General features: G+C 40.1%; 1 protein-coding gene across 1 annotated transcript in view; it reads right to left on the bottom strand.

Moving 5' to 3' along the window:
- Positions 1-26,316, bottom strand: part of LOC118403561 (MAM and LDL-receptor class A domain-containing protein 1-like) — a 117,526-nt gene that overhangs the window by 76,317 nt on the left and 14,893 nt on the right. The window contains exons 18-68 of the mRNA XM_035802297.1: positions 25,782-26,047; positions 25,254-25,344; positions 24,714-24,854; positions 24,335-24,431; positions 24,004-24,178; positions 23,538-23,622; positions 23,313-23,396; positions 22,740-22,883; positions 22,289-22,449; positions 21,522-21,717; positions 20,997-21,140; positions 20,441-20,572; positions 19,972-20,090; positions 19,202-19,292; positions 18,767-18,907; positions 18,144-18,406; positions 17,779-17,863; positions 17,395-17,472; positions 16,677-16,820; positions 15,837-16,096; positions 15,418-15,508; positions 14,953-15,105; positions 14,450-14,612; positions 13,887-13,986; positions 13,483-13,573; positions 13,086-13,229; positions 12,629-12,790; positions 12,207-12,310; positions 11,726-11,810; positions 11,508-11,540; positions 10,918-11,061; positions 10,381-10,646; positions 10,170-10,260; positions 9,819-9,956; positions 9,233-9,489; positions 8,662-8,752; positions 8,051-8,194; positions 7,533-7,661; positions 6,382-6,636; positions 5,835-5,984; positions 5,374-5,627; positions 4,916-5,006; positions 4,409-4,549; positions 3,661-3,914; positions 3,156-3,246; positions 2,744-2,878; positions 2,343-2,488; positions 1,785-1,898; positions 1,406-1,490; positions 801-1,028; positions 160-348 (exon numbers count right to left, since the gene is read on the bottom strand). Coding sequence (XP_035658190.1) covers positions 160-348; positions 801-1,028; positions 1,406-1,490; positions 1,785-1,898; positions 2,343-2,488; positions 2,744-2,878; positions 3,156-3,246; positions 3,661-3,914; positions 4,409-4,549; positions 4,916-5,006; positions 5,374-5,627; positions 5,835-5,984; positions 6,382-6,636; positions 7,533-7,661; positions 8,051-8,194; positions 8,662-8,752; positions 9,233-9,489; positions 9,819-9,956; positions 10,170-10,260; positions 10,381-10,646; positions 10,918-11,061; positions 11,508-11,540; positions 11,726-11,810; positions 12,207-12,310; positions 12,629-12,790; positions 13,086-13,229; positions 13,483-13,573; positions 13,887-13,986; positions 14,450-14,612; positions 14,953-15,105; positions 15,418-15,508; positions 15,837-16,096; positions 16,677-16,820; positions 17,395-17,472; positions 17,779-17,863; positions 18,144-18,406; positions 18,767-18,907; positions 19,202-19,292; positions 19,972-20,090; positions 20,441-20,572; positions 20,997-21,140; positions 21,522-21,717; positions 22,289-22,449; positions 22,740-22,883; positions 23,313-23,396; positions 23,538-23,622; positions 24,004-24,178; positions 24,335-24,431; positions 24,714-24,854; positions 25,254-25,344; positions 25,782-26,047 — 7,416 coding nt within the window. The remainder of the gene's footprint in view (positions 1-159; positions 349-800; positions 1,029-1,405; positions 1,491-1,784; positions 1,899-2,342; positions 2,489-2,743; positions 2,879-3,155; positions 3,247-3,660; positions 3,915-4,408; positions 4,550-4,915; positions 5,007-5,373; positions 5,628-5,834; positions 5,985-6,381; positions 6,637-7,532; positions 7,662-8,050; positions 8,195-8,661; positions 8,753-9,232; positions 9,490-9,818; positions 9,957-10,169; positions 10,261-10,380; positions 10,647-10,917; positions 11,062-11,507; positions 11,541-11,725; positions 11,811-12,206; positions 12,311-12,628; positions 12,791-13,085; positions 13,230-13,482; positions 13,574-13,886; positions 13,987-14,449; positions 14,613-14,952; positions 15,106-15,417; positions 15,509-15,836; positions 16,097-16,676; positions 16,821-17,394; positions 17,473-17,778; positions 17,864-18,143; positions 18,407-18,766; positions 18,908-19,201; positions 19,293-19,971; positions 20,091-20,440; positions 20,573-20,996; positions 21,141-21,521; positions 21,718-22,288; positions 22,450-22,739; positions 22,884-23,312; positions 23,397-23,537; positions 23,623-24,003; positions 24,179-24,334; positions 24,432-24,713; positions 24,855-25,253; positions 25,345-25,781; positions 26,048-26,316) is intronic.

Genomic DNA, 26,316 nt, shown 5'->3' with positions numbered 1-26,316 from the left:
TCACAAGAAAGGCATAAAATGTACTGGTACAAGGAAAACTTATTAGCAAATTATTCCCAGTTGAGATCTCTAGTATTTGCAAAAGTATCACCACTGGGGATAAAAAAAACTACTAAAATTTCAAAATTGCCAGGCTCTACATTTGTACATGTATGTTACCTGCTGAACAGAACCTCCACTGTCCTGAAAAGCCATACCCTGTGGAGTAGCCAGCGTAGCTGATGGGTATGGGGTTCGGATCCACCCACTGCAGGAACGGGTTGATGTCATTGCCACGTCCAACAGCTAGAGTCCCATCAGGAGCCCAGGTTATCCAGAAGCCTCGGTACTGGGTCTGAGAGTTGATGTCTGTGGCATGATAATTGGACAGCAGATAATGTAATTTCTGGACAGTTTAATCTTTTTTTGCACATACAATGTAGATTGTACAAACATGTTGATCTCAGTATAGATAGTGACTATCTAAAACTACATAACAGACATATCATATCTACATGTAAGTACGTAAAATTTCAAGTTCAAATGATCTTGATACTAGCCTAATACTGCACTTAAAAAAATGTCATTGCTGTCCTTCCTACATTTGGTATTACAAACTGTATGTTAATAATATATACAATGTATAGATTTTGATCCTTAGTTTTTATTAATACAACTATCTTTGAAAAGGTGGAATATGAAATTTTCTGTATTTTTGTCACTAAGCTTCATGGTATACAACTTGTAAAATTAATAAAATGAATAAGATGTTCATTCATTTACCAGAACAACAACAGAACAACAACAACAACAGAACATACTTGGTGTTTGGGACACGTCCTGGTGCCCTGAGCGACGTATGACAGACTGCTGGTTATTCCAACCACCAATCACCACCTCGTACATATCGTTGAGATCCTGGTTCTGTGCGGACAGTGCCACGTGAACGTCGCTACCGGCCTGCACCTCAAACTCAAATCGTGCGCCTGTGAGTGCTGGTAGGTCCCATCTGTACCGGAACTGGTCATCAGTACTCTTTGTGTCACACACTGTAGAAACAAAAGAGAACAGGGATAATACTTTTAGCTTAGTATCCCACATGTTACAATATTTTATATTCAAACTATTTGTAAATCATGAAACATCGAGCAGATTAAAATTGGACTGAGCAAAATCAATTATTAGGTTTGAGAACTAGAAACATGTCGCATTATTTCTACCTATATTAGTAATGTTCAGTTCAAAAGGACTGCAGTTCAACTTTTCTGTCATATATCAAAGCTGCAAATCCCTTGATTCAACACTCATACAGCTGCTACTACAATTGCCTACAAGGCTTCAGTATCATACATTGTGCACTGTGTAGATATGCCAATGTGCTGATTTACTTGCTAACATATTACATTGTATACAACAGCATACTAACCTGTACACTCTCCATCCGTGACCTGTATATCATCCACTGAGATGTCTCCAGTGTGGCTAGTGCCAACACTGCCCTCAAGGATCAGCTATTAGGGCAATAAGATAGTATATGATAGTGATAATGTTCATGCCATAATATTCAGTGACACAAATGTCATGTTGGGGGGGGGGGATTTGATTTTTGTTCATTAGTTATTTTAAATTTTTTGTTGATTCTGTCTAGATTATTTCTCACTGTAGTAACGGACACATACAGCAGGGAACTGAAGACAGATAATGAAATAACCTGTTCTGGCAACTTTGACCTAGCACAAAAGACACACTGAAAGCAATACCTCCATTTTAATGGAAGTAGAAAGCCATTAGTTTGCCCAACCTACCATGTAGGCCTGATCACTCCTGAGTGTGAGCTGGGCCTGCAGCCACTGGTCACCTTGGTCACCACTTAGTGACCACACCTCGTCTATCTGGGATGATGACTTCTGCATCCAAACCTGAGAGGAAATTGAGGAAGTTAGGCATATTACTCAGAATTATGATACTAAAAAACTCTTGTATCAATAGAGATTTATGTAGCAAGCACATGAAGGTTGGCAGGCCCCAATACTTTGCCTTGGCTAAGGCACTCTAATCCTATTCACTCACTCAATTAAGGTGAAAATAAGTACCTGGCTTTGGCTAAGGATGTCTTATTGGATGGGATGTAAAACTTAAGGCCCTGTGTTTGAGGAGACCACACCTTAAGCACGTTAAAGATCCTACCATACTTTATCAAAAAGAGTATACTACTGTCCTTCCTGATGTGAGTAGTTTTCAAACTTTACAGTCTGGTCTCACATAGCTTAATATACTTTTGGTACAAAGTGGATGTGTTATACCAGTCCTGCAAGTGGCTTACCAGTTAAAGAAAGTAAACAAAATAGACAAAAGACAATAACCTTCAGGGTTCCGATGCCATTTCCAAACATGTGGTACCAGAAGCGCAGACATCGGGCAGGTGGGCCAGTCTGGAAGACTTCAGAGAGAAGCCAGGCCTTGTCACCTTGTTGTCTTGGTGCAGACGACTCAAGATACATGTAATATCCTGAAAAGAAATCAATGAAAACTTAGATTCACAGCTTAGTAACTTTCCTTTTTTTAAGATTATGTTTTGAATTTAATACAATGATTATCATTCATGACTCGGTCTAGTAGTTTTGCACACTATTCATAAGAATTGAATTTACTGTTAAATTAAATCTACACTCTTTATGAAGACAATGTATCCTTAGGCTATATACAAAAAGGCATAGTACTTTCCTAAATGCTCAAGTGTTGAGTAACAAGAGCAACAGCTTACCATTCCCACTGGTGTGATCAGCCGAAGGCCCGGTGTTGGAGGAGGCTGTGACTCCTCGCTGCCTGACCCAGTCAAAGTCGTCCTGGGCACGTGTGTTGTACCAGGCACAGGTGTCCACCTCAAAATCACATGCACCTGTAGAAATACACAGAGATCTCTTAAGTAAACTAAAGAAATGACTTTTGGACTGGGTTCAGGTAGGTGGAGAGTGCTTATTTTATAACAAGTTACTGGCATTAGCACAAATAATCACAAAATATTTTATGTATTAATTTCTGCTTTTACTCCATGCATCTGAGGAAGATCATGAAGCCAATCTCTTTTTTGCTTACACTGCAAATTAAAGCAAGATAAAGGGCAAGTATATCCTGTTTTTCCTCTACATACATGTAGTTAAAACAGGTACATGTACCTGCAGGGCCACAGAAGCCATCACTCATCATGATGTCGTCAATGGCAATATCTCCACGGTAACTCAGGCCTCGTACACCTTCAAACACAATCTGTAACAGGGAGGAATATCTTGGAGTGTTGACAAGTAACGAGTGTATCGTTAACAAAGCTTTTTCCACACAACTGAATTTAGATGTTGGATGAGTTTATGTCTTTGGTGATGACACCTTCATCAGTCTGTAAAACCTGTTTATATCAGGCTTCACAAATCTGAATCAATCCAGCCACAGGATTGATCATGATCAAACCTGGTATGTACAATTTCAATCCAGCTTTGAGAGGGGGATTAAGCCAATAAGCTAACAAGACAATAAGGACCAGTCTTGTTCTGAGTGAATATAGACTTGTGAAAGCTGGTGTGAATGGGATCTAAGCTGTTACAATCAGAGCAATTGTTCTATTCTAATAGCCAACATGAAATCAAATTGGTGCACAGGGCCTACGACAAAAATGATTCCACTTACCTGGTAAGGCCTAGCATGTGCAAGATTAGCTCTGCCAACATGCCAGAAGTCACCCTGATCGCTCCTCAGTGTCCACTGTGGGCTCAGGCCAAAATCGGTTTTGGTGTACACCGTCAACTCGCCAATGTCCGTCCCATACATGTGGTACCAGAACTGCAAGCACTTCCCACGGGTGGCAGGATAGACTGGTGATGTGAGCCTTGCTGAATCTCCAGGTTGTCTTGGACTTGATGTCTCAATGAAGACATACTTGCCTATAGACAACATAACAAACCTTAGTACGGGAAAATCTTTACAAGACAAGCCAAGGAGGAGAAAAAAAGAGAAGTTCTACAGATGTAACTAAATATATACTGCAAATATTGAAGTTTTTGCAATATTTTCATAGTTTTTGTGATGACCTCTCCACGACATATTCCCTACATTGCATTCACAACATGTTTATTTTTGTATGACCTTGGTACTGTTTCCACTATGAATTCAAAACACAGCAGCAAAAAATCTTTTTTTCCTCCTTTCATGAAGTAAGAAACCATTATAACAAAAGAATTAACAGGTAGGACTTCAACTCCCAAATCTACATTTGTAGTTGTTGTTGTTGTCTCTATTATCCGCTTGTTTCGTCGGAAGATGGTCACATGTACAGCAATTAATATTTAGCATAGAAAGTTATCAGCATAATGTTACATGTTCCTTCTCAATGTCTTAAGATATAAGAGTATGAAAATCAAGGAGAAAAATGGCCTACCAACTGCAGTGGAGTAGGTGTGGTCATTGGAGGGTCCTGAGCCTGCAGTGGAGCTGGCCCCACTCTGTTGTGTCCAATCAAACTCATCAGTTATGTCCTGGGTGTAGCCACAAAGGTCACTCTGCTCAAAGTCACAGGCATCTGTAGACAGACAAAAGAATGTCTTCCATAAGACATATTTCCTCTTACTCCAGCAGGGAGAAATCCTTTTCAGAAACAAGTTTTGCAGCATTGTGTAAGCACCTTTGCATATCAATTCATAGCTGGTATCTTAATTAAACCTGCTCTTCAACAAGACCTTTTCAGTGTCACTGAGGAAAGGTAATGGATGTTACCTGACACATTTGACCATTTACAAAATCCTATCCAGTTGCTTGAGTAATTGCTTTATTATTTTTATTAATACCTGGATGTCTATTCTTCATTGATGCAATGAAGCTTAAGATTAAGTATCTACATTGTGTAATGCCTTTTACCAACACAAGTATACAAAGTAACACACGTTACCTGGTGGTGGGCACTCTCCATCTCGTACTGCAATGTCATCCAGGGCAATGTCACCTTCATAACTGGAACCTCGCAGCCCTTCAAACACCAGCTGCACAAAATCACAGACAAATGGCATTGAACTTTTTTAAAAGCTGACATTAAAGTTGACAACTTCTAAACATTCATCAACGTACATGGATGCATGCTGCAATTTTGAAAATCTACCTGGAGCTATGGAAGATAGGAGGAGGTGGAGAAAGGGAGCTATGGACATCTGTGCAATCAGCATGACAAGATCATAATGATGCAACAGTTTACCTGGCCACAATAATGTAACGTTACAACCCAGCACTTATTCTTTTTGACCTGTGGACTCTGAGCTGATTCAAAGAAAAAAGACATACCAGTCTTAGATTTTTGGTTGTGAATTGATACTAAATTTTAGCAGACTTTTCAAAGAGACAGATTTTGCTTACCCTGTATGTGCTAGGCTCAGTGACGCGGACTTGTGCGTATCTCCACTCGTTGCCGTGGGTTCCCTGGAGTGTCCACAGAAGCAGGTCGCCTGCTCTTCCACGCAGCTTCAGGTTCAGTGTGTTAACATGTGCCCCGTACATGTGGTACCAGAACAGCACACACTTCCCACTAGAGGTGGGGGTGATGGGGGCACTGACAATCTGAGCTGCATCACCCATGTTACCAGAACTGGTCTCAATGAACACATAGTGACCTGTAGACATACAGATACAATCATGAAACATCAATAACTGGACCAGGTTGTAAAGAATGCAAAGATCCCTGATTTTGGTTGCAAGTGACATTAGGATAGGTTGTAGAAAAATGGTTGTCAGGTTATGCTTGGGATTTACATTTCTGCTTTATATTCTGAACTGAAGTCTGAAAACTGAATAAGAGTTTCTAAGTTAAATGCCTGTACCTTGACTGTTCTGAAGAGTGTGATCAAACTCAGGCCCAGTGTTGGTTGTTGCTGTGCTGCCCTGCTGCCAGCTCCAGTTGAAGTCATCTGCAGCAGACTGGGTCCAGGTGCACAGGTCCGTCTCAAAGTCACAGTCAAAACTGCTTGGCGCTGCAGTTAAAGAAAAGCACAATGTACATGTAATGTATATGCCTGTGTCAGCTTCTCGTTAATTTGAAATGTATATAGATGTACCTTGAAACATTAACTGGAAAAACGGAATAGCAAAGCTGTTCTGTGGAGTATGTAATCATAGCTGTTGCTGAAAAAAAGAAACGTTCAAACTCAAGCAATTTTCCTTGGTACCCTCTATATCATACTGCTACAGGTGGCATTTTAAAAATACTGTGTATGTGGCAATAAACAAAATGCTGCTTTCTAACTGATAATGTGTTAGCTTTCATTAAAGAAGAAGGCATCAATAAAAAAACAACATCAGAAGGTTACTGTAGCCTGCTATGGGGCCACACTCCAGCAAAATCATAAAAAAAGAGTTTGTGGTTCTTACCTTGTGATGGGTTTACTGTGGTGGTAGGAGCAGGGGTGGTCACACCACATGAGACCTCCTGATAGTTCAGATCATCCACTGCGATGTCTCCTGTGTAGCCGTTGCCCTTCTCACCAATGACGGTGATCTGAAACTCTGTCCCACTGCTGAGGCTGATGTTAGCAAACTGCCAGACGTTACCAACCTGACCCTGGATGTCCCACACTGGCTGGAAGGCACCCTGGGTGTACTTCTGCACATAGAGCGCTCCAACATCTAAAACGGAGAGATTGGTATTAGTTACTACAAACTCTGCAAAAGTTAACGCCACTATGATTAGATAAATTTGATAAAGGAATCAAAGATTTACAGCCAGAAGCAACATTACAACGGTACAATTCACGCACATGCAAATATAGATACCTGTCCATGGTGCTGAACACCAACTGCACACATACAAACATGTCTTCCCCTGGCATTGAAGACCATCCACACACAGGGAAACACACCTGTCCCTGGTGCTGAACACCATCCACACACAACCCTGTCCCTGGTGCTGAACACCATCCACATACAAACCTGTCCCTAGTGCTGAACACCATCCACGCACAACCCTGTCCCTGGTGCTGAACACCATCCACACACAAACCTGTCCCTAGTGCTGAACACCATCCACAAATAGTTAAACACTCCTGTTCATGGTACTGAACACTATCCACACACAGGCAAACATACCTGTCCTAAGTGCTGAAAACCATCCATGCAGAGGCAAACACACATGTCCCTATTGATTAATATAATCAAATATTCCTGCCCCTGGTGCTGAACATCATTCATACACAAAATCACCTGTCCTTAAAAAATGCCAAACACCATTCACAGACAAATATACCTGTTCCTGGCACTGAACAAAATACACATATGCAAACACCATTTCATTTATTTTACTTTACCAGGTAACATCACTCAGGTATCATCACAGGTTTTTCAGGAGTCCCTGTATTTCACAGTAATTGGGAAATACACACATTACTAACTCAATGATTCCTAAAATGATTCCTGGTGTTGAACGTCATCCACGCACAGATAATATCTTACCCTTTTAGTTGGAAAAGGAATACTCTTTTATCATACTATACCACAAGTTGTTTATAAAACTGAACTGTCCTTACTTGATCCATACATATGGTACCAGAAGGAGAAGCAGGCGTCGGTTGCTGCAGGGAAGTGCTCACTCCACAGAATGGCCCGGTCTCCCTGGACTAGTGACGTGTCACTCACCTCCGTAAACATGTAGAAGCCTACAAACAAAGGTAACTTGACATTTTTAGATGTTTTTTTTGTTTTATTGACAGTCAAAAAAGCATTTGTACAGGTTGCAATGAATATAACAAGCCAATACTAGTAAGAATTTATTCTATCATGCATTCATGACTAGTAGATTTGCAACTGGCTATGACAACATTTTATCATAATTCCAAACTCTGCTTTTGGTCGACTAAATGCAATCATGCCCCAATATTGCAAGGAAGAAAAATAGGTTCAGCAAGATTTTTAAACATTTTTTGCCTCTTTCTATTCCAATCTTCAAGGCAGTAAATAAGGCCTGCCAGATAACTCTATTTTGTAAGAGTGAGCTTTTTACTTACAGTCTATGGAACAAATGACAGTGCGCAGCAGCAAGACTCACCCTGATCAGTGTTAGTAGTGTGGTCCACAGATGGGCCAGTAACAGAGCTTGGCGTGCCACCCTGGTTACGCAGCCAGTCAAACTGGTCTGGAACAGGTCCAGCATTGGACCAACCACAAAGCCCCTGCTCAAAATTACAGAATCCTGTAAAAGAGCAAAAAATATCAATAATCATGATTTAAAAGCAAGTCTTTCATCAGCATGGACCTTAGTTTGGACCATTGCTTGTTTCTTTGAACCTTTGTTTATTCATGAAAGCTCACATCCGCCCGCAGGCAACTTTTCGTTGAGGTCATGAGAGAAGAGGTAAGGGTCAGACAAAATACATAACAGATGTACAGTTAGATCATTTTAATTCCTAATAAGTCCATACACATATTTTACACAAACATGGTACAAAAAACGTATAGTTAGTGCTGCTGCATGATTAAAGTCTGTTTGTTTTGGTTGTTTCTGTAACACTTACAAGCCCCTGGAAACTTATATAAACAAAAATAAAGATTTAAAAAAATAAGTTGGTACAACAAAAATATTGGATTTGATCCCATGACCTCACAGTTATGGAGTCCCTACATTGTGTTAATTCAGAAGCAGACATTTCCTAGGCTCACCTGGTGGTGGGCATTGACCATCACTGAGTTGAATGTCGTCTATGGCAATGTCTCCACGGAAGCTCTGGCCTCGTACGCCCTCAAACACAACCTGAAATCAGATCATGCATAACAATATTGTATATTGTACATGCATAATATTCTGTAACCAGGGCTTTGTGCTAGCGATTGGCAAGTATCATAGCGCAGTCTTTATACAGCTTAACAATAAGTCAAATCAACGTGTTCAGGCCTTTCAACGTCAAAATGATAGCAAGCAATAAAATGGGAAATGCAGAATTTCTTTGCATGACGTCACTTTCTGTTGTTTTTTTCGATTGTTTCTTTCATAAGTTTTCAAAGAAATGTCTAAACATGCATGACTCTGGCACAATCATCAAAATAACTACAACAAAACTTATACCAAAAATACAAACACATGTTTAAAGCTACAAAACAGAAACACAAGGACAAGAAATAATAATTTTATGCAATTAGAGAAATATGCACAAGTCCTAGAGACTCAACAGATTGTAATTACAAAGATAGGTAAATAATACAAAACAATGAAAAACACAGCCAAATTGTCCACCTGGAAGACATCATTAGGGCTGGATATGGTGACGTAGCCTAACCGCCATATATCGTCGTTGTCCCCGCTCTTGGTCCACAGGAGAGTATTGGAGGATCCTGTTTTTAGGTAGACGTTGAGAGTGCCAATGTTGACGCCGTACATGTGGTACCAGAACTGGAAACAGGAGGCAGGGGTGGCCAGATACAAGGGCGTAATCATACGCGCTTTGTCGTTCGGCTGACGGGGAGAGGAGGTTTCGATGTACGCATAGTATCCTGCATGGTAAAGAGCATCTTGTTTGAAAAATGAAATACTCTTGATAGAAAGTAGCTGTATTGGAATCAGGACATTAGCCATCATGGAGCCAGTTACACAAAGAAGTAGCATATAAAATTCCAACAGAAACCAGGAATGCAAATCAATCATTAAGACATATACACTAAGGCTGTTTTACAGCCATTTGCAAGCAGTATTTTAGATTACCATTTGGGGTTTCAGTTGGATTAAAAAATGTGTTTGTTAATTGCAAACTTTGAGATGTCGATGAATGAGTGTAATCATAAAGAAAAATTTAGTTTGCTTATAAAGAGTATTGTGCTTGTACCTGATTGTGTGCCTGTGGTGTGGTCTATTGATGGACCTGTGCCCACAGTTGCGGTGCCATTCTGGCCGCGACTCCAGTCAAAGTCATCATCAGTAGCCTGAATTATTCCGCAGAAGTCTATTTCAAAGTCACAGTCACCTGAAGGGAGCACAACATGGATGTTAATCAAGTCATAGTTACTATGATCAATGTCAATTAAGATGACAGATTGATGGAATTCATAACAAGTTAAGATTCATGTATGCAGAAAATTCTTTGCCAAGGGCTATGCTTTCTATTGATGCTTTAAGGCATTTAAACAAATGAGTAAAAAAAGGTGAACTTATCAAATTAAATGATTTGCCAACTTACTTAGTGCAGGACAAGGGCCTGTTCCATATCTGATGTCATCCAAGGCAATGTCTCCACGGTAACTTGTACCAACCACACCCTCAATCTGGATCTGTAACATTCAAAATAGATGAGAATGATCCTTACTGGATTAGCCGGCACTGTTTCCTAGACACTTCCTTATGACAAATCTGATACAGTTATCTGCAGAAACTTTCCACATTTGTAGTACCTTGAAGTCAGCTGAAGCCTGGATGGACCTGACCCCTAAGATCCAGCGGTTGTCCTGCGCTCCGTCCTTACTCCACACCAATGTCTGCTGCCCCGTACTTGGCACGTAGGTGTAGATGTTCAACTGGGCGATGTGGACACCCCACATGTGGTAATAGAAGGAAAAGCAGTTCCCATTAGGGTCGGTAGGGGGCAGTGTGGAGGACTCCAACATGGCTCTGTCACCAGGAGAGCGAGGGCTGGAACTTTCGATGTAGATGTAGTGACCTGTGTAGAGGATAGCAAGATTAAACATCATGATGACTACAGAGCACTCAGACAGCAAAATATCTTTTAACCATTAGACTTAGATGAACATTTGCATGCAAATGCAAAATTATTCCCCCACCTCACTTTGGATCATCCAAAAGTTTTGATATGAATAAAAAAAGGAACCAGTACAAGAAAATAATATCAAAAATAGCAGGTTTCTGTTTCCCCTATTTGAAATTTTTAAGTATAGGAATCCCCAGTATTTCAGTAAGAGTGATGTGCTGACCTGCTCCGGTGGTGTGGTCATAGCTGGGTCCTGTGTCGGTAGTTGTTGTGCTGATGTTGGTAAGTGTCCAGTCAAAGTCATCTGCTGTAGACTGTGTCCAGCTGCAGGCACTGAACCCAGAGTCAAAGTCACAGCCAATTTGCACTGAAAGAGATGACAAATCATAATCATGAAACAACAAATTTGCCAAAATCTCTTGTTTGTCTTCATTGACTAGCAACTAATACTTCAGTACCAAGGTCATGGTCGTGCATTCACATATATAAAAAACAGTTTGCACTGATAGAGATGAAAGATATACATGATAAAGATAATATTGGCCAAGATATTTTATGTTCACTAATAACAGCTCATTTTTCAGCACCAAGGCCGCAGTCATGCATCATGAAGTTGTTGTCTTTACTGTTATCTTAGCCTTTTCTTGGCCATGCCATTCACACATTGACCTTTTGGTCTTGCTATATGACCAAAAATCAGATTTCGATGTAAGATTAAATTTTGTCTTTGTACATCACCATCATTTGAAGCATGGAATATTATGAAAATAAAACTATTTAGGTATATCATACAATATCTATACATATCCTTACCTTGGCCTCCAGGGTTTGCTGTAGTTGGTAGTACTGCAAAAAGATTTTAAAAGATTAAAATCAGATAACTTTGTAAATCATAAATGTAGAACATCTGTTTCATTAAATATACAAAAAGCAACATTTTGTTTACATTGTTTTCACCCACAGAAACAGTCTTTTTCCCATATCTACTCCTTTTAAACGGTAGAAGAAAAGCTAGTGGTCTGAATACTTACTGGAACAGAGACTATTTGTGACCAATAGATCATCAATAGCAATATCTCCAGTGTGGCTGTCCCCTCGAACACCTTCAAACACAAGCTGCATGGGAGGTAAAGAATTTGGGTCAGACTTTCCAAATGCTCTGATCTAATGTTGGTTGCTAACTCTTCTCGTATATGGTAGGTATCAATTTGAATATCCCTTACATTATTTGATTTACTTATTGTGGGTTATATCAGAGGTTAAGGCCCCTAAGACCGAAGCATGACCTAAGTGGTTCAAGCAAAACATGTCTAGAAAAAGAAATACTGGCAAATCGGGGGCCTTACCCTTTGACCTTGCATATGTGCACTTGAAACTGTGAACTAGCTCATTACCTCCTGTTTCAAGGTGGATATTGCTCTCATATCTTGTAAAATAGTAATAAAGATGGTATGGAGGGCAGAATGTTACCAACCATGATGGGATGAGAAAACAGTTTTCCTGAAGCCGTACCTGGTAAGGATTGGTCCTGCTGCTCAGTCCCACCTGTCCACTGAACCACTGGTTGGTTTGGTCACCTGTCAGTTCCCATACCAATGACTCCACAGTCTGAGAGCCTGAGAAAGCATTGTCCCATTCTAAAGATTAGATCTACATCGAGAAAATCACATTTACAGTCAAACAGAATCATTTCATTACAGCATATTTGCAGTTCAATTCATAGAAATACTGACCACATGTAGATACCAATGAACATACAATAGTCATTGTATTCACATTGACTTCAGTTTATTCAGTATTAACATATTAAGATGAAACAGCAACCGGACATGATTTTTAAACAATAAAAAAATCACAATGTATAAAGAAAATGATAACAACAGGTATAATTTGCATCAAAAAAGATTTTCAACAGTTTTCAACACGGAACATACCAATTTCTTGCATGTAAACCCTGAGAGATCCCACAGCTGCTCCGTACATGTGGTACCAGAAGCTGAAGCAGCGGTCCTGTCCACCATCAAACCTGGAGCTGATGATCCGTGCCACGTCCCCATTCACACGGGGAGAGGATGTCTCAATGAAGAGGTAGTAACCTTTACAAAAAAAGATTAGGTTTTGATTGTGAGTTTAATCTTTATTCATAGAATACACAAAGATACTCAGTCAGTGGTCACACAAAAGGTAAATAGTAAGTAATAAATTCCATGCTATAAATTTGCTAACATGGACCAGGATGATAATTCTTCTCCTAAGGGTAAGAGGACAGGGTTTGTGAACAAAGACTCAACAGAAAACAAGGATATGATAACGAAAATGCACTATTGGCCTGCAAAAGAAAACTCTATTTGTTTCAATGCACCCTGATTCTGTCCCTACCCTCCAACCTACCCAGTGCAGTGCCGAGGGTGTGGTCACTGTCAGGTCCTGTAAACTGGCTCCCTGTTGACCCTTGACCCAGCAGCCAGTCAAAGTCATCATTTGACAGGTCCTGACTCCAGGTGCAAAGGTCGTTGTCCTCAAATGTGCAGCTCCCTGGCAGGGTTAAGCAAACAAACATACATGTATATCAACTTGGTCTCCCATGGCTAGACGAAAGCACACTCTAGAGTAATTCACCTATTGTGGATGCATGCAATGTTGATTGCATGACCACAATGACCACACTGAAACTATCCAAAATTGTTTGCCTCCTTTTATGGAAGTATCATAAGGCTATCTAATTTTTGAAAGATATACAAATTCATAGTATAATAATTGATAATTCGATTTAATACGCTTTGTTTACCTTGTGCTCCACACAGCCCATCACTGATCTGCACATCATCAATGGCAATGTCACCACGGAAGCTAGTTCCAGTGATACCTTCAAATACAACCTGGTGGGGGAACAGTGAAAAGTTACATGGTAGTTAGTGAGTTCTTAAAATCAGAATAGGTCAATACCAACATTAGTCAACAGACCAGTTTAGGATCTGGACGCATGAATGAATTGCCTTAAAGTTTGTTTAAGACAACTAACAACTTAGTATGGAGCTAACTTGGGATATCACCTGTGCTGTATATCTAAAGACAGTGATTCTTACCTTGATGAATATTTACCATATAAAGCTGGCACTTATAACCAGCAGAACCAGAGATTTATGTTATAGGCATTTACTGGTTATTTCTGGGGGCCACATCCACCCTTACCTGGTACTGAGAGGAGGTAGTGAGTCCAACCTGAGCCAGGTTCCACTGGTTACCTTGGTCACTGTCCTTACTCCAAATTGATGTGTCTACTCCATTGATCCTAAAATTGTGTGGAAAGAAAGACGGATGCTTAAACACACCTGTTACTAACAATGCTGCTTTATATTGCTCAAGGCTGAAAAATATTACTGTAACAGTTAAAAGTCAGTAAATCAAAAGGATGATACGTAGCCACATGGTTTGGGTTGTTGACTTAGAATTTTAAGGTTCTGGGTTTGAATCCCCTACCATGCCAAGGTGCTGAGCCCTTGGGAAAGGAAATTCAGATCTATTGCCTCTCTTGTAAATTAATACTGCCCTCTTAATTGCAGTGCAAAGATGAAGGTCCTATGTTCTAGGATAGCCATACCTGGATCATGTTAAAAACCCACAACATTACCATGCAAGTGGATCAAACCTTACAGTCTTGTCTTCTGCAGCTTGTATCAAGTAGCTTACAAAACTGAGTGTTATGTCTAAATGCAGTTTAATTGTTAGTGAAAAGCAATTGAATAAAGGCTTGCCTGCTGTAGACGTTGAGAGTCCCAACACTGGTACCGTACATGTGGTACCAGAACTCCACACACTGGCCAGCCCGTGTCCCGCCAGGGGTGACAGATGAGCTCAGCAAGCGAGCAATGTCGCCCGGATTTCTGGGTGAGGATGCCTCGATGTACATGTACATTCCTGGGGGATAAAAGTAACAACTTGTGTACATTATATGTAGCTCTGAGCTGGTGACTTTGCTGACTAATAAAAAAAGCTCATATCGCTCCAGCCTATCAATGTACTTTATGGCATATTAATGGTGAGTGAAGAAACCTTGAATAAGGCACAATATGAAGTTTAACATTCAACTTTACTAAAGATCTAGAGTTGCCTGTTATCATTAAAAAACAGTTTCCTAGACCAGGAAATGTGATGGACAAGGTGTATGAATTTTTCTATTAAGGGATATATCCCTTCAGTTACCAATATATCTTCAACATTTACAAATTCTGATAGGATTTTACTTTGTGTTACTGACCTGCATCGGTGCCTGTGGTGTGGTCATTGTCAGGACCTGTTCCTGTAGACCCTGTGGTACCAGAGGCTTGTGTCCAGTCAAAGTCATCCTGGGTGTCCTGGGTGTAGCCACACAAACTGGCATCATCAAAAGTACACTGCTGGGCTGTACTCCCTGGGGAGAGAAGGGACAGTCTTGTACATACATTTTGTACATGTATGCTTATCTATTTACTCTGATTTTCAACATGTTGGTTAGAGTTTTAGGTACGCATTGGAAGAAAATGTCCTCTGTCAAAATAGACAACTTCACTTTCACATCGACTTTAAGATTCATTTTCAAACTGTAATGACAGAAATTTGCAGAGGGGTGGTACATTGTATGGCTGTACCAGATGTCTTATCTGACATCATTGAACAAGATCATGAGCTCATGTAACTATTGTGTCAGATCAAAAGTTTAAACTACAGATGAATGTTCATTTACCTGGTCCAGGACAAGCCCCAGAGTTCACAATAATGTCGTCCAGAGCAATGTCTCCTCTGTACCCTAAGCCACGGATCCCTTCAAACACAATCTGTGTATAAAGAGTAACAAAACAAATGATCAACTGCAGTCTTTTTGATTATCAATTATTATAATACAATGTGGTTTGATAGCAGATACAGCTGCACAAAGACTTCATGTGGAAAATAATAGAGAAGATTTCCTTTCATCATCATCCTGTCCTACCAGTTGCACAGATGGAATTAAACATGAATCTCTCCTTCCATCCATACTTCCCAATCCTGCATAGCCTTTGGCAGATCTTACACTGAGCAGCAAGCACCTTTTTGTAGCTGATGTAGGTAAGTTTTACATCTTCTTACATTTGCACGTCCATGCTGAAATGTTTTCATAGTTACCTTGAATGTGGCTGACTTGGTGATGGCCACCTGTCCCTGGATCCACTGGTCTCCCTGTGTGCCAGTTTCTGTCCACACGGGTGTTCCCAGGGTGCTTCCCTCCTGTAGGTACACGTTCAGTGTGTCGATGTTTGTGCCGTACATGTGGTACCAGAACTGCAGACACAGCACACCAGCGGGGATGTCAGGACTCAGCACACGGGCCACGTCACCGGCCACCTGGGGGCTGGACGTCTCGATGAACAGGTACCAGCCTTGGTCTGGGAAAGGTATAGAAACTAGATATTTATAGCAGCAATGGAAAACTGTACTTGCATCTGTATTGGTATATCCAGTATAACCACCCTTTGGTGTAATACACCAGCTTTGCAGACAGGCAGCACGGCAGCAGCTGATTATATTACACTGAACTACTTGTCACACCTGATCTTTGCTCATCTATCTGCAAATGTTGTTTGAAGCTATCTAGAGAGGATACGCCTCACTCATAACTTAGGCAAACAAAATCCATCTAGTCCGCCTGTTCTTGCATCTCATTGAATAATTTTGGGATTCAATGTTTATACCATTATATATAATTGTATTATCTTATATTTTTTATACGTACATTTTTACCATTACTCAAAAGCAAGTTACTTCTAGATCATTCATTTTGGCATTTTCTTTTCTTTTCATTGCCTATAATCCCCCCATTCCATTATTACATGCTCCATTGGAAATACCTAATGTTAAGACAGAAAATATTTGGAACAGCACAATTGAAAAGGAATAGAAGGAAATTTTCCATTTGATAGCAAATATTTGGTTCTAGCTAAAGGAGACTGTAATGGATGGTGATACCTGTTCCAGTGGTGTGGTCTGCAGTGGGCCCAGTTTGAGTGCTCCCAGTTGGACCCTGAGATCGGGTCCAGTCAAAGGTGTCTGAGGCGTCCTGAGTCCAACCACACAGGTCAGACTCAAAAGTGCAACCATACTGGCCAACAACTGTGGGGAAAATGGTTCAACAGTCAGACATTGAATCAGGTGTACAATATGAGCAATTGTGCTCCTAGCCCATTGTGTTGGTGTAATCCCAATGAAAACAATAGATTTACTGCATTTACAAAAGGGCAAGGAGCTTTTAATTACCACACCAGACTCAGAGGTGCAGGCATACACCCCAACATCTGTCAGCACAACAGTTCAGCAGGACTTACCAATGATTCTACAGTTGGTGCCTAAGACATAGACATGCTAAATATGATATATGTATAAAATAGTAAAATTTAAATGAGTAAAAGGATCCTGATAAACCAGATCAATCTTAATGTTACTGCAATACTGGACAGCAGCTGTCAGCAAACCAGTTCAACAGACTTAGTAACATTTCTGGCACATGTAAAACATTCTGCACTTATGGAAGATGCACTGGAAAACACACAAGGCTTGGCAAGTCTTTCAGGTTTTAGAACTAGGATGTTGTTATTAGTTGTGAGCACTAAAAGCTTTATTTTCCCATGACTTCATAAGAAGTGTAGCAGAAATATTAAGTAGTGTAGTTTGACGAGTCTAAACTCACCTATTGTGGGAGGTAGTGTGGTGATGGCTGGCAGTGTTGGAGCTGGAGTAGCACCAGGTACAGCTATGGCTGGTTGTACTACACAATAAGACACATACACAATACAAAGTCAGGCTTCTTTTCCGAGTTTCAGTCATGTTACATCTCTTTCTTTATACATTTATCCTCTTGCATCAATGAAGTAAAAGTATGGATTTCTTTTAAGTGAGTTAAAAGCTTAAGGCGAGTGTTTAACTCAGCAGAAAATAAATCTATAATTACTCTTAATTAGGGCAATTTAGAGTATTGCCATGGGTAATTTTCCACCTTGCATACTAAAAGGCTTTTGCAAGAACCCAAACCCTTGACAAAAGAAGATTAAAAAGACATTCCAAGGACACTTACCAGCACAGGAGCCAGGGGAGAAGGAGATATCATCGATGGCCATGTCACTCTGATGGTTGGTGCCACGAATGGCTTCAAACATAACCTAGGTCAGAAAATAAGTTTAGGAGCTAGTATGTTTGGTTAAATCTTACCATAATAAGCATATGGCACCTGCATGATATTAAAGATTTGGGAGAACTTTTCAAAATTAGTAACGGAATAGAAAAATTCATCATTATAAATAAGTAGCAAAATTCTCCATGAAAATATCATGACAGAGTTGACTAAAGGTGCATACTATACAGTATTTTGAAAGCTGCTACCAAACCCTGACTACCAAAAGTGACATGCAGTGACTCACTACTCTTCAGACATACACATACCTTGTAGTCATCAGTGCTTGAGAACGACACCTGTCCTCGGAACCACTGATCGCCCTGGTCCGTGTCTAACCGCCAGAGGTTTGTACGCAGCCCGCCAGTGGTGTAGGTGTAAATGGTCAGGCTTCCCATGCCTCCGGCCCCGTACATGTGGTACCAGAACCGCAGACATTTGTCATCCACATGGGACTGGAATCTCTCACTTTGCAGCAGAGCCACGTCACCAGGCACTCTTGGGTTGGATGTCTCCACAAATACATAATGTCCTACAACAGGGCAGATTTTCATACTTGATCAACACAAAGTAATGATATTGAAAAATCTGTTTGGAAACATTATCAGGAAGAATTTCTAAAGTTTAACAAGCTTCCATTTCATTCACGTTTTGAAATAGATTGGGTGAAGTTTCTCCAGAAAATCCTACAATCTACATGTATCTATCTATAATATTGCTTGAGGCTGCACAACTGTACCACATTTGACTCTACGTGCACGATTGTTTCTTGGGGAGAATGATACCAAGAAGACTTGTCAATGAGCAAATTAACCATTCTTTGACATTGCTTGGTATAGTTATGTTCCATCTTGGACCCTGGTCATTATGGACTTTTGATGTTCATTCTCACCTTGATCCGTGCCTAGGGTATGATCCACAGATGGTCCAGTGAACTGACTGTTGGTGCCACCACGTCCTATCAGCCAGTCAAAGTCATCGTCTGGTTGATTGTTTGTCCATGTGCACAAACCATTCTCAAAGTTGCAGTTGCCTGCAAAGAGTTAAGACGAGAAAGGTAAATGTTAACCTAACATATCAAAGAAATTGAGACTGCCTTAAAAGCAGTCAATGAGTATATATCTCAAAATAAACCAAAAATAATTACTCTGGCATTATGACATTTGACAACTGATACCACTGTTGGTAATTGTACTAATATTTAGGTGTTAAAGTACAGTAGCAGCACAAAGAAAAATAATCACAATGTACAGCTGATTCAGATTCTGTATTTCTGTACCCTTCTAAATCTGCAAGTAGATGCCCTTTGTACCATGAATTGGCTTACCTGCTGTAGAACAATCATATGCCTTCAAGGACACATCATCTATAGCAATGTCACCTCGGAAGCTGGAGCCAGTTATTCCTTCAAATGTGATCTGAAAAGGGAAGATAGCAAATTTTACATTTAGGACAATTTGTTACTTTTATCAACATCTCAACATCTCATCATTGACTTTACAATTACATGGTTGTAGCTATTCCAGGTGTCCAAGTTCTACTACCTTAATACATACAAGTATACCAATAATAACATACATTTTGTATAAGGTACTTACAACAAACAAAAAGATTTGTCAAGAAATACATTGTAGCAAAATTAAACAAAATTTAACTATGAAAACTCTTTGAAGTAGTTTGGAATCCACACAATATCTTTGTATAATGTCCAATAACTATATACTAAATGACTTTAACATGTATATCAAATTTATCATAGTCCAAAACTAAATATGTGTTGAAAATGTTTGACAAAATTTCATTGGTACAGCAATAGTGTGATCTGCTTTGATTATTATACCCTCTCTAAGATAATGGATATTGAAAGTGACTCTCAAAGATAATAGAAGGGGATTGAATTAAAAGTGACTATGTTGTACTTGTGATTTGAAAGAATGGACAGGACAAACAGTCCACCATCTGGCAACCTTGGCTGAGGACAGACAAAGGTGGAAATCCTATGTTGATGGAAGTGCTGCCCCTACGGCCGGTGAGGGTATGAGACCGGTGAGGTGAGGTGAGATGTTGTACTTAATGAACTTTAAAGCTGGGCCTTACCTCGAAAGATGCAGTGCTGCTGACGCTGACCTGTGCTTGTTTCCACACATTACCCTGGTCACCAGACATACTCCACACACTGGGGCTATTGATGCCATTAGTATACACATTCAGGGTGCCTGGAAGAACAGTTCATCAGGTTGGTAAGTCACTGGATAACAAAGTTCTTTGTTGACAGCCAAAAGTGCTTTATTCAAGACCAATGTTTTCAGTGACCTTCTGTCACCTTTCTAAGGGCAATTCTGCCTGATTCTGTTACACACTGTACATCTAGGTAGGTGTCATTGCTAACAGACGCAGACCAAAACAGCCTGCTGCTTGGCCATATGGATCAAATTCCATGGAGCCATGGACTGAAGTTTGATCCTAGTGTCTGCCAAAGCTTGGACACTTTGTAAGGGATTATACATTCATTACTTCAGACGGTGATGCAAACCTGCTTTGTCATAGTTGCATGGGAAGTACTCACCAATGTTGGCACCGTACATGTGGTAGTAGAACTCCAGACAGCGACCTTGTGTGGGAGGGATGATGCTACTGTACAGAACTGCTGTGTCTCCTGGCTGCCTGGGGCTGGACGCCTCAATGTAAAAGTAGTGTCCTGAAAAGTATTGATATGCAATCACTGGAGCAAAGTACTATTTATCTTGAAATGTTGCTTAATATGTTTTCACAGTGACCTATCCAGTGTAACTTTATGACATTGTGAATACAGTTTGTGCTTCCAAAGTAAAAGAATTTTTCCAACTGAAATCTTGAAACACCCCCCAAAAAACTGGCCTCCTTTCTCATTCTACAAAAAAATTAAATCCAAATGACAACATATGAATTTACAATAAATTTCTACAACCTCAACAAAATGATAGTAGATAGATAATTTTATTATCATATCAAAAGCTATTGAAATACACTTTTCCATTTTTTCCATCAACTGCATTCTTCTAATGTGCCAAAAGGTAGTCCAGCAGCTGCTATAATATTCTCTACTAACTTTTGCAACATAAAAGCAGTGTTTCCAGCCTTACCAGCTCCTGTGCCATAAGTGTGGTCGTTGGTTGGCCCACTGTTGGTGGTTTGGGTGCTCCCACTCTGCCACGTCCAGTCAAAGTCGTCTGATCCACTCTGTGTGTACCCACACACTGAGACATCCTCAAAGTCACAGGACACATCTAACAACAACAACAATGCACATGGTCAAGTTTTAGTTTCTTACATTTAGCAAATTTAGACTCCATCATACAGTACAAGTTACCATATTGACCTTTGAAGGTAAGTTGACTTGTAATTTTCACCTTCAAGTCCTTTCTAGAGCCAAACTAAATCTTGGACTCAAGATGGTTGATTTGAAATTCTATGATTCTGCAAACCCTAATTCACTACTCATTGAAGCCCAGCAGTTATCCTTTTTATGTACTGTAGTCTGTTTAAACAAATACTATCTGTGTCTTGTTTTAAAATATTCTAGAAGATTAAATGTCCTTGATGCTTGCAAGTCCATCAAAACCCATGTTTAGCATAAAACAAACAAGAAAAAAATTGGCAATTGTTACCAAAGCCAGATGAGCACGGCCCGTCCAACACCTGTATGTCGTCCAGCCCGATGTCTCCACGGAAACTGGTGCCCCTGACGGCCTCAAACACGGGCTGGAAGGCGGAGGTGGTGGGGACGTTCACTTGTGCCTGGATCCACAGGTCACTCACAGCACCAGACTGGGTCCAGACTGGGCTGCCCAGGTTGCCACCAGACTAGAGATAGATAGAACAGAGCATTATATCCAATAATATTCATGTCTGGCATGTAAGTACTTATTAAGAGACTTTTGAAGTTGGCACCCTTACAGACAAATGATATAATTCCATCAAGTATACTAGGCTGTAACACCTCATTGAGATCTCTGCTTATTGTTATTATTTATTTGCTGTCATGAACCATATCATGGCCAATAGTGAATTTTATAGTGCTTGGACAGTTGTGAATTTTCTATTGTCAACTTTATGGCATCAGTGTCTCATTTTGAAAGAGTACATGTAAGTATAACAGGGCAAAAGTGTGAAAATCTAGACTGATCATGAGCCCTTAAGCTTGTGATCCCATTTATATCTGACTGAGAGTTACACTTAAGTATCAAAGGTATGTAGAAAGCTATATGCATGATTTTCAATAAACTTAAACAGGCTTCCGGATTAGTGCAGCGAGTCATTTCATCTAAAGAAGGTCAGTGTGTTCGACTGAAAATTTATGGTGAGTCCCTTTTTTGTGTTTGAACAAAGTTTAAACTTTTTCAATATTAAACAGGCTTATTACTGTGTTGCCTACCTTAAAGTAGACGTTGAGCCTGTTGACGTGTGTGCCATACATGTGGTACCAGAACTTCAGGCATGCCGGCTGTGTCAATGGTATGACTGGCCCCTCCAAACGGGCAGTGTCATTGGGCTGGGCAGGGCTGGAGGCCTCAATGTAAACATACCATCCCTGGTCTGTAAACACACAAGTATGGCTCATGTGAGAAGTATAAGTCTAATGTAGAAAGCCAAGTGCAAAGTACTTCCATCCCCATATTTCTTAATACTATTGCTCTAAATATCATCAATCTTAATGCACTTCAAAATTGGATGCAATACGGCTATCCACATGAAATGAAGAAATGATGTCATCATCTGCTCATGAGTTTTTTTCTCATGAGAAACAACAACAACAACAAAAGAACAACAGAATCAAGAGCAGACAAACAGTGATGAAATTAAAACTGTAACAGGAAAAGGCATACCTGTGCCCAAGGTGTGATCGCTTGTAGGCCCTGTATCAGTGGAGCCGGTTGGACCTTGTCCTCGTATCCAGTCAATGTCATCATCCTGGGCCTGCTGATACTGGCAAAGGTCTGTCTCAAAGGTGCACTCGTTCAGGATAGAAGCTACACAATGGAGGGGAAAGAACGGTAAAATGTTGCATGACAGCATTTTTAAATACATTAGTTGAAACAAGTTCAGCGCATGTTTCTTCCCTTTGGTGGCTTCTCTACAGTATCAATTCACTATGCTGATAAAGCAGGAATTAATTTCTCTACCATTCAGTGCAATATTTAATCTGTGTCAGATTTACTCACCTGCACACAATGTTATTGTCGTATTAAGTGGGATCTTAGTAATACATGTTACATCAAAAGTGTGTTCCTTCATTTGCCCCCTCAAAAAAATCTGTCAAAATTTGACTGTCAACACTAACGATGCATTAAGTACATGAAAAGTACATGAAAAAAATCAAAGTGGAAAAAACTGTGTACAGATTTACTTAAAGAATTCAATTTACATAAAAAAATGTTAAAGACTGAGACTATATATACCTGGAGACAGTGTGGACGTGGCTGCTGGTGTAGGTGCATATGTCGGGGAAACTGGAGTGGATGGTGCTGCCTCCACAGGTTGAACTGATGGTACAAGTGAATGAGGAATACAAAACAGTCAATCTCAATAATACAGACAGCATTTCAAATCTACCTGATACTGAATTGAGTCATCTTAAGATGTGACTTAAGTGAGCAGACAGTTGCTGAATCTTTTTCACTTACCTGTACATGGACCACTTGAGAAAAGGATGTCATCAATAGCAATGTCTCCTCTGTAACTGACACCTCTCTCACCCTCAAGTCTTACCTGTGGAAACAAGACAATACGCTAGTAACGTTACTCTGTTAAAAGTAACAAAAGTGTGCAAGATTCAAATAAAAAATGATACATATTCCTCAACATTCTAATGATTTTAACCTTAGATTGGTCTAATATCTTGTTTATGCAATATTTACATGTATACATATATGAATATGTGAGTATATTATGTTCAATTGTATTTCTCTGTACCAGCACTCTGTTTTCAGCACCAAGGACATGACATGCTCTCATGTGAGCTGCAGTTCTAGTATTGAAGCATAATAATTTAGAACGAAACTGAACAGAAAAGATATCAAAAGGACATTACAGAATGGAATGAATGCATGAATGAAGAAACAGAAATTAAAAAAAGGAGGACTTTCTTACATAGTACATGCCATATGTGTGGATGACAGGGGTTTGTGCAAACAGCCACTGGTCTCCCTGGTCACTGCTCAGCTCCCATACTGTCCTGGTGGTGTTCCCATTGTCATAGTCGACAACAATGACCCTGAGTGTACCAACAGAGCTCCCGTACATGTGGTAAGAGAACTGCAGGCACCTGGAAAAGTGTATTCAACAGTATTGTTAGTATTTTATAAATAAGAAGCTATATGGTGTACGCATGTAATGCTATCTTATGGCTGTGATGTCTGTCATGATGGAACTATTTCACTGATAAGTAATACTGATACTGATAAACTGGACTATCACAAACCTTCCATCACTATTGGTGGCTTGGAACAGCTCACTCTGCAGCCAGCATCGATCGCCCGGCACACGTGGACTGGACGACTCCAGGAACACATAATGACCTGGGAAGGAACAGTGAGAACCAAGGTCAACATAAATTAATTAATCTGTTCTGTGTGCTGTCTCACAGGGGTCGACCCACTGGACAGAGCCGCATGGAAGCGTGGTGTGAAGACTAGCCGACTGCTGCCTACCCCTGCATCAGGGATTCCAGCAGCAGTATAATCAAACCATGTTTAGTGAGTGAGTGAGTGATAACAGAAAAGAAAATGGCCTAATACCAATCTACACACGAGTTTGTAAATTAGTACAAGCATAGAATGAAAAAGGAAGATAGTAATTACCTGCAGCAGAGCCGATAGTGGTGTCCTGAGATGGCCCAGTAGATGCACTGCCGGTCGCTCCCTGCCCAATGGTCCAATCAAACTCATCTCCCACCTGAGGGTTGATCCAGCCGCACAGTCCATTCTCAAAATCACAGTCTCCTGCAGGTAAGAAGGTTGGACATCAAACCTTTATCATGTCTCCTCCAAAAGAGATGCCTTCTCCACCTTTACTGTATTTTTTCCCAATAGATCAACTGCTTATTACTCCCCCCAAACCAAAACAAATTTGTTGACAAACAGCTACCTTAGCAGGCTGACATTTAAACATGGCATGACTAAAAGCAGCACTTTCATTTAGTCACCTTTACATATAAATATACAATCAGATGGATGAATGCAAACAAAGTGACCAAACAAATCTAACTCACAAAGAAGGTATCCTCTGTCATATACTACTGGAAGCATAGAGACACTGTTAGTCATATAAAGGCATTGCAAGTAGAATATATATACATGACTGGTACAGTTTTATGTTCTGTTTCATTAAACAAACCTTACCCGGAAGAGGGCATGCCCCTGGTGTCAACTGCACATCATCAATGGCAATGTCTCCACGGAAACTGCTGCCACGGATACCTTCAAACACAACCTAAAACAAGAAATACATGTAAAGTTGTGTCAATGAAGATAAGCAGGTTATATACCGTAACTATGAATTGATATGTAAATTCATACATCACTTACGGAAGTTACGGAATAAAACCTTTCAAGTTCTCAGCGTCACTGACAAAAGACAGTGAATAAATTCATATATATGCTGACTACATGTAGTAGTTAAAATATCTGATTCAGTAGTTACCATGGCTATTGTATCTTTTATCATTGACACACCTTAGTTGATGCAACAAAATACATGTTAAGATATGAAGGTTAAATCCTTATAGTGCAAGTCGAGCCATAAAAAAAATCAACTTCTAATTGTTAACAGCCCAAACCATCTAAGACTTTCCTTTGAATATGCCTAATACAAAATAGATCCCTTACATAAACACCATTTCACTCTTGCTGCTTTACTGAGCCACATACCTGCATATTCTGTCCTCTTCGTGGCACTGTAACATATCCGATCACCCATTGGTCGCCCTGGTCAGCCGTCCTCCTCCAAATGGCCCCACCCAGGTTACTACTCCCATCATCCTTTGCGTAGATGTTGAGTGTGCCGATGCTGGAGCCGTACATGTGGTAGTAGAACTGCAGACAGCTGGTGGAGTCTCCAGGGAGCGTTGCGCTGATAAGACGAGCAACGTCGCCTGGCTGCTGGGGTGCAGATGTCTCAATGTACATGTACTTCCCTGCAAGGGTAATAAGGACCGTTATCTGTTAGAAACTACAACTAACCCTGAAATAGGTCTCTATATCTCTTACACTATATAAAATAAAGACTTCTTTAAATTCTAAGTCCTATTGGAAATAAACTATCATATCAATTTCGATCAACAAGTTGAAAGGAAAACCCAGTTGTCTTGAGACCAAGTAACCAAATACATGTAGCTATGTTAAATCCAGTAGAATGAAAGCTTATATTGACCTGTAGGTAAACATGATTGAACCGTTGAGAAAA

Source organism: Branchiostoma floridae, chromosome 16 (genome assembly GCF_000003815.2).
Source record: "Branchiostoma floridae strain S238N-H82 chromosome 16, Bfl_VNyyK, whole genome shotgun sequence".
Taxonomy (NCBI): Eukaryota; Metazoa; Chordata; class Leptocardii; order Amphioxiformes; family Branchiostomatidae; genus Branchiostoma; species Branchiostoma floridae.
The sequence above is the reverse complement of the archived record's forward strand: the minus strand, read 5'-3'. Positions and strand labels throughout refer to the sequence as shown.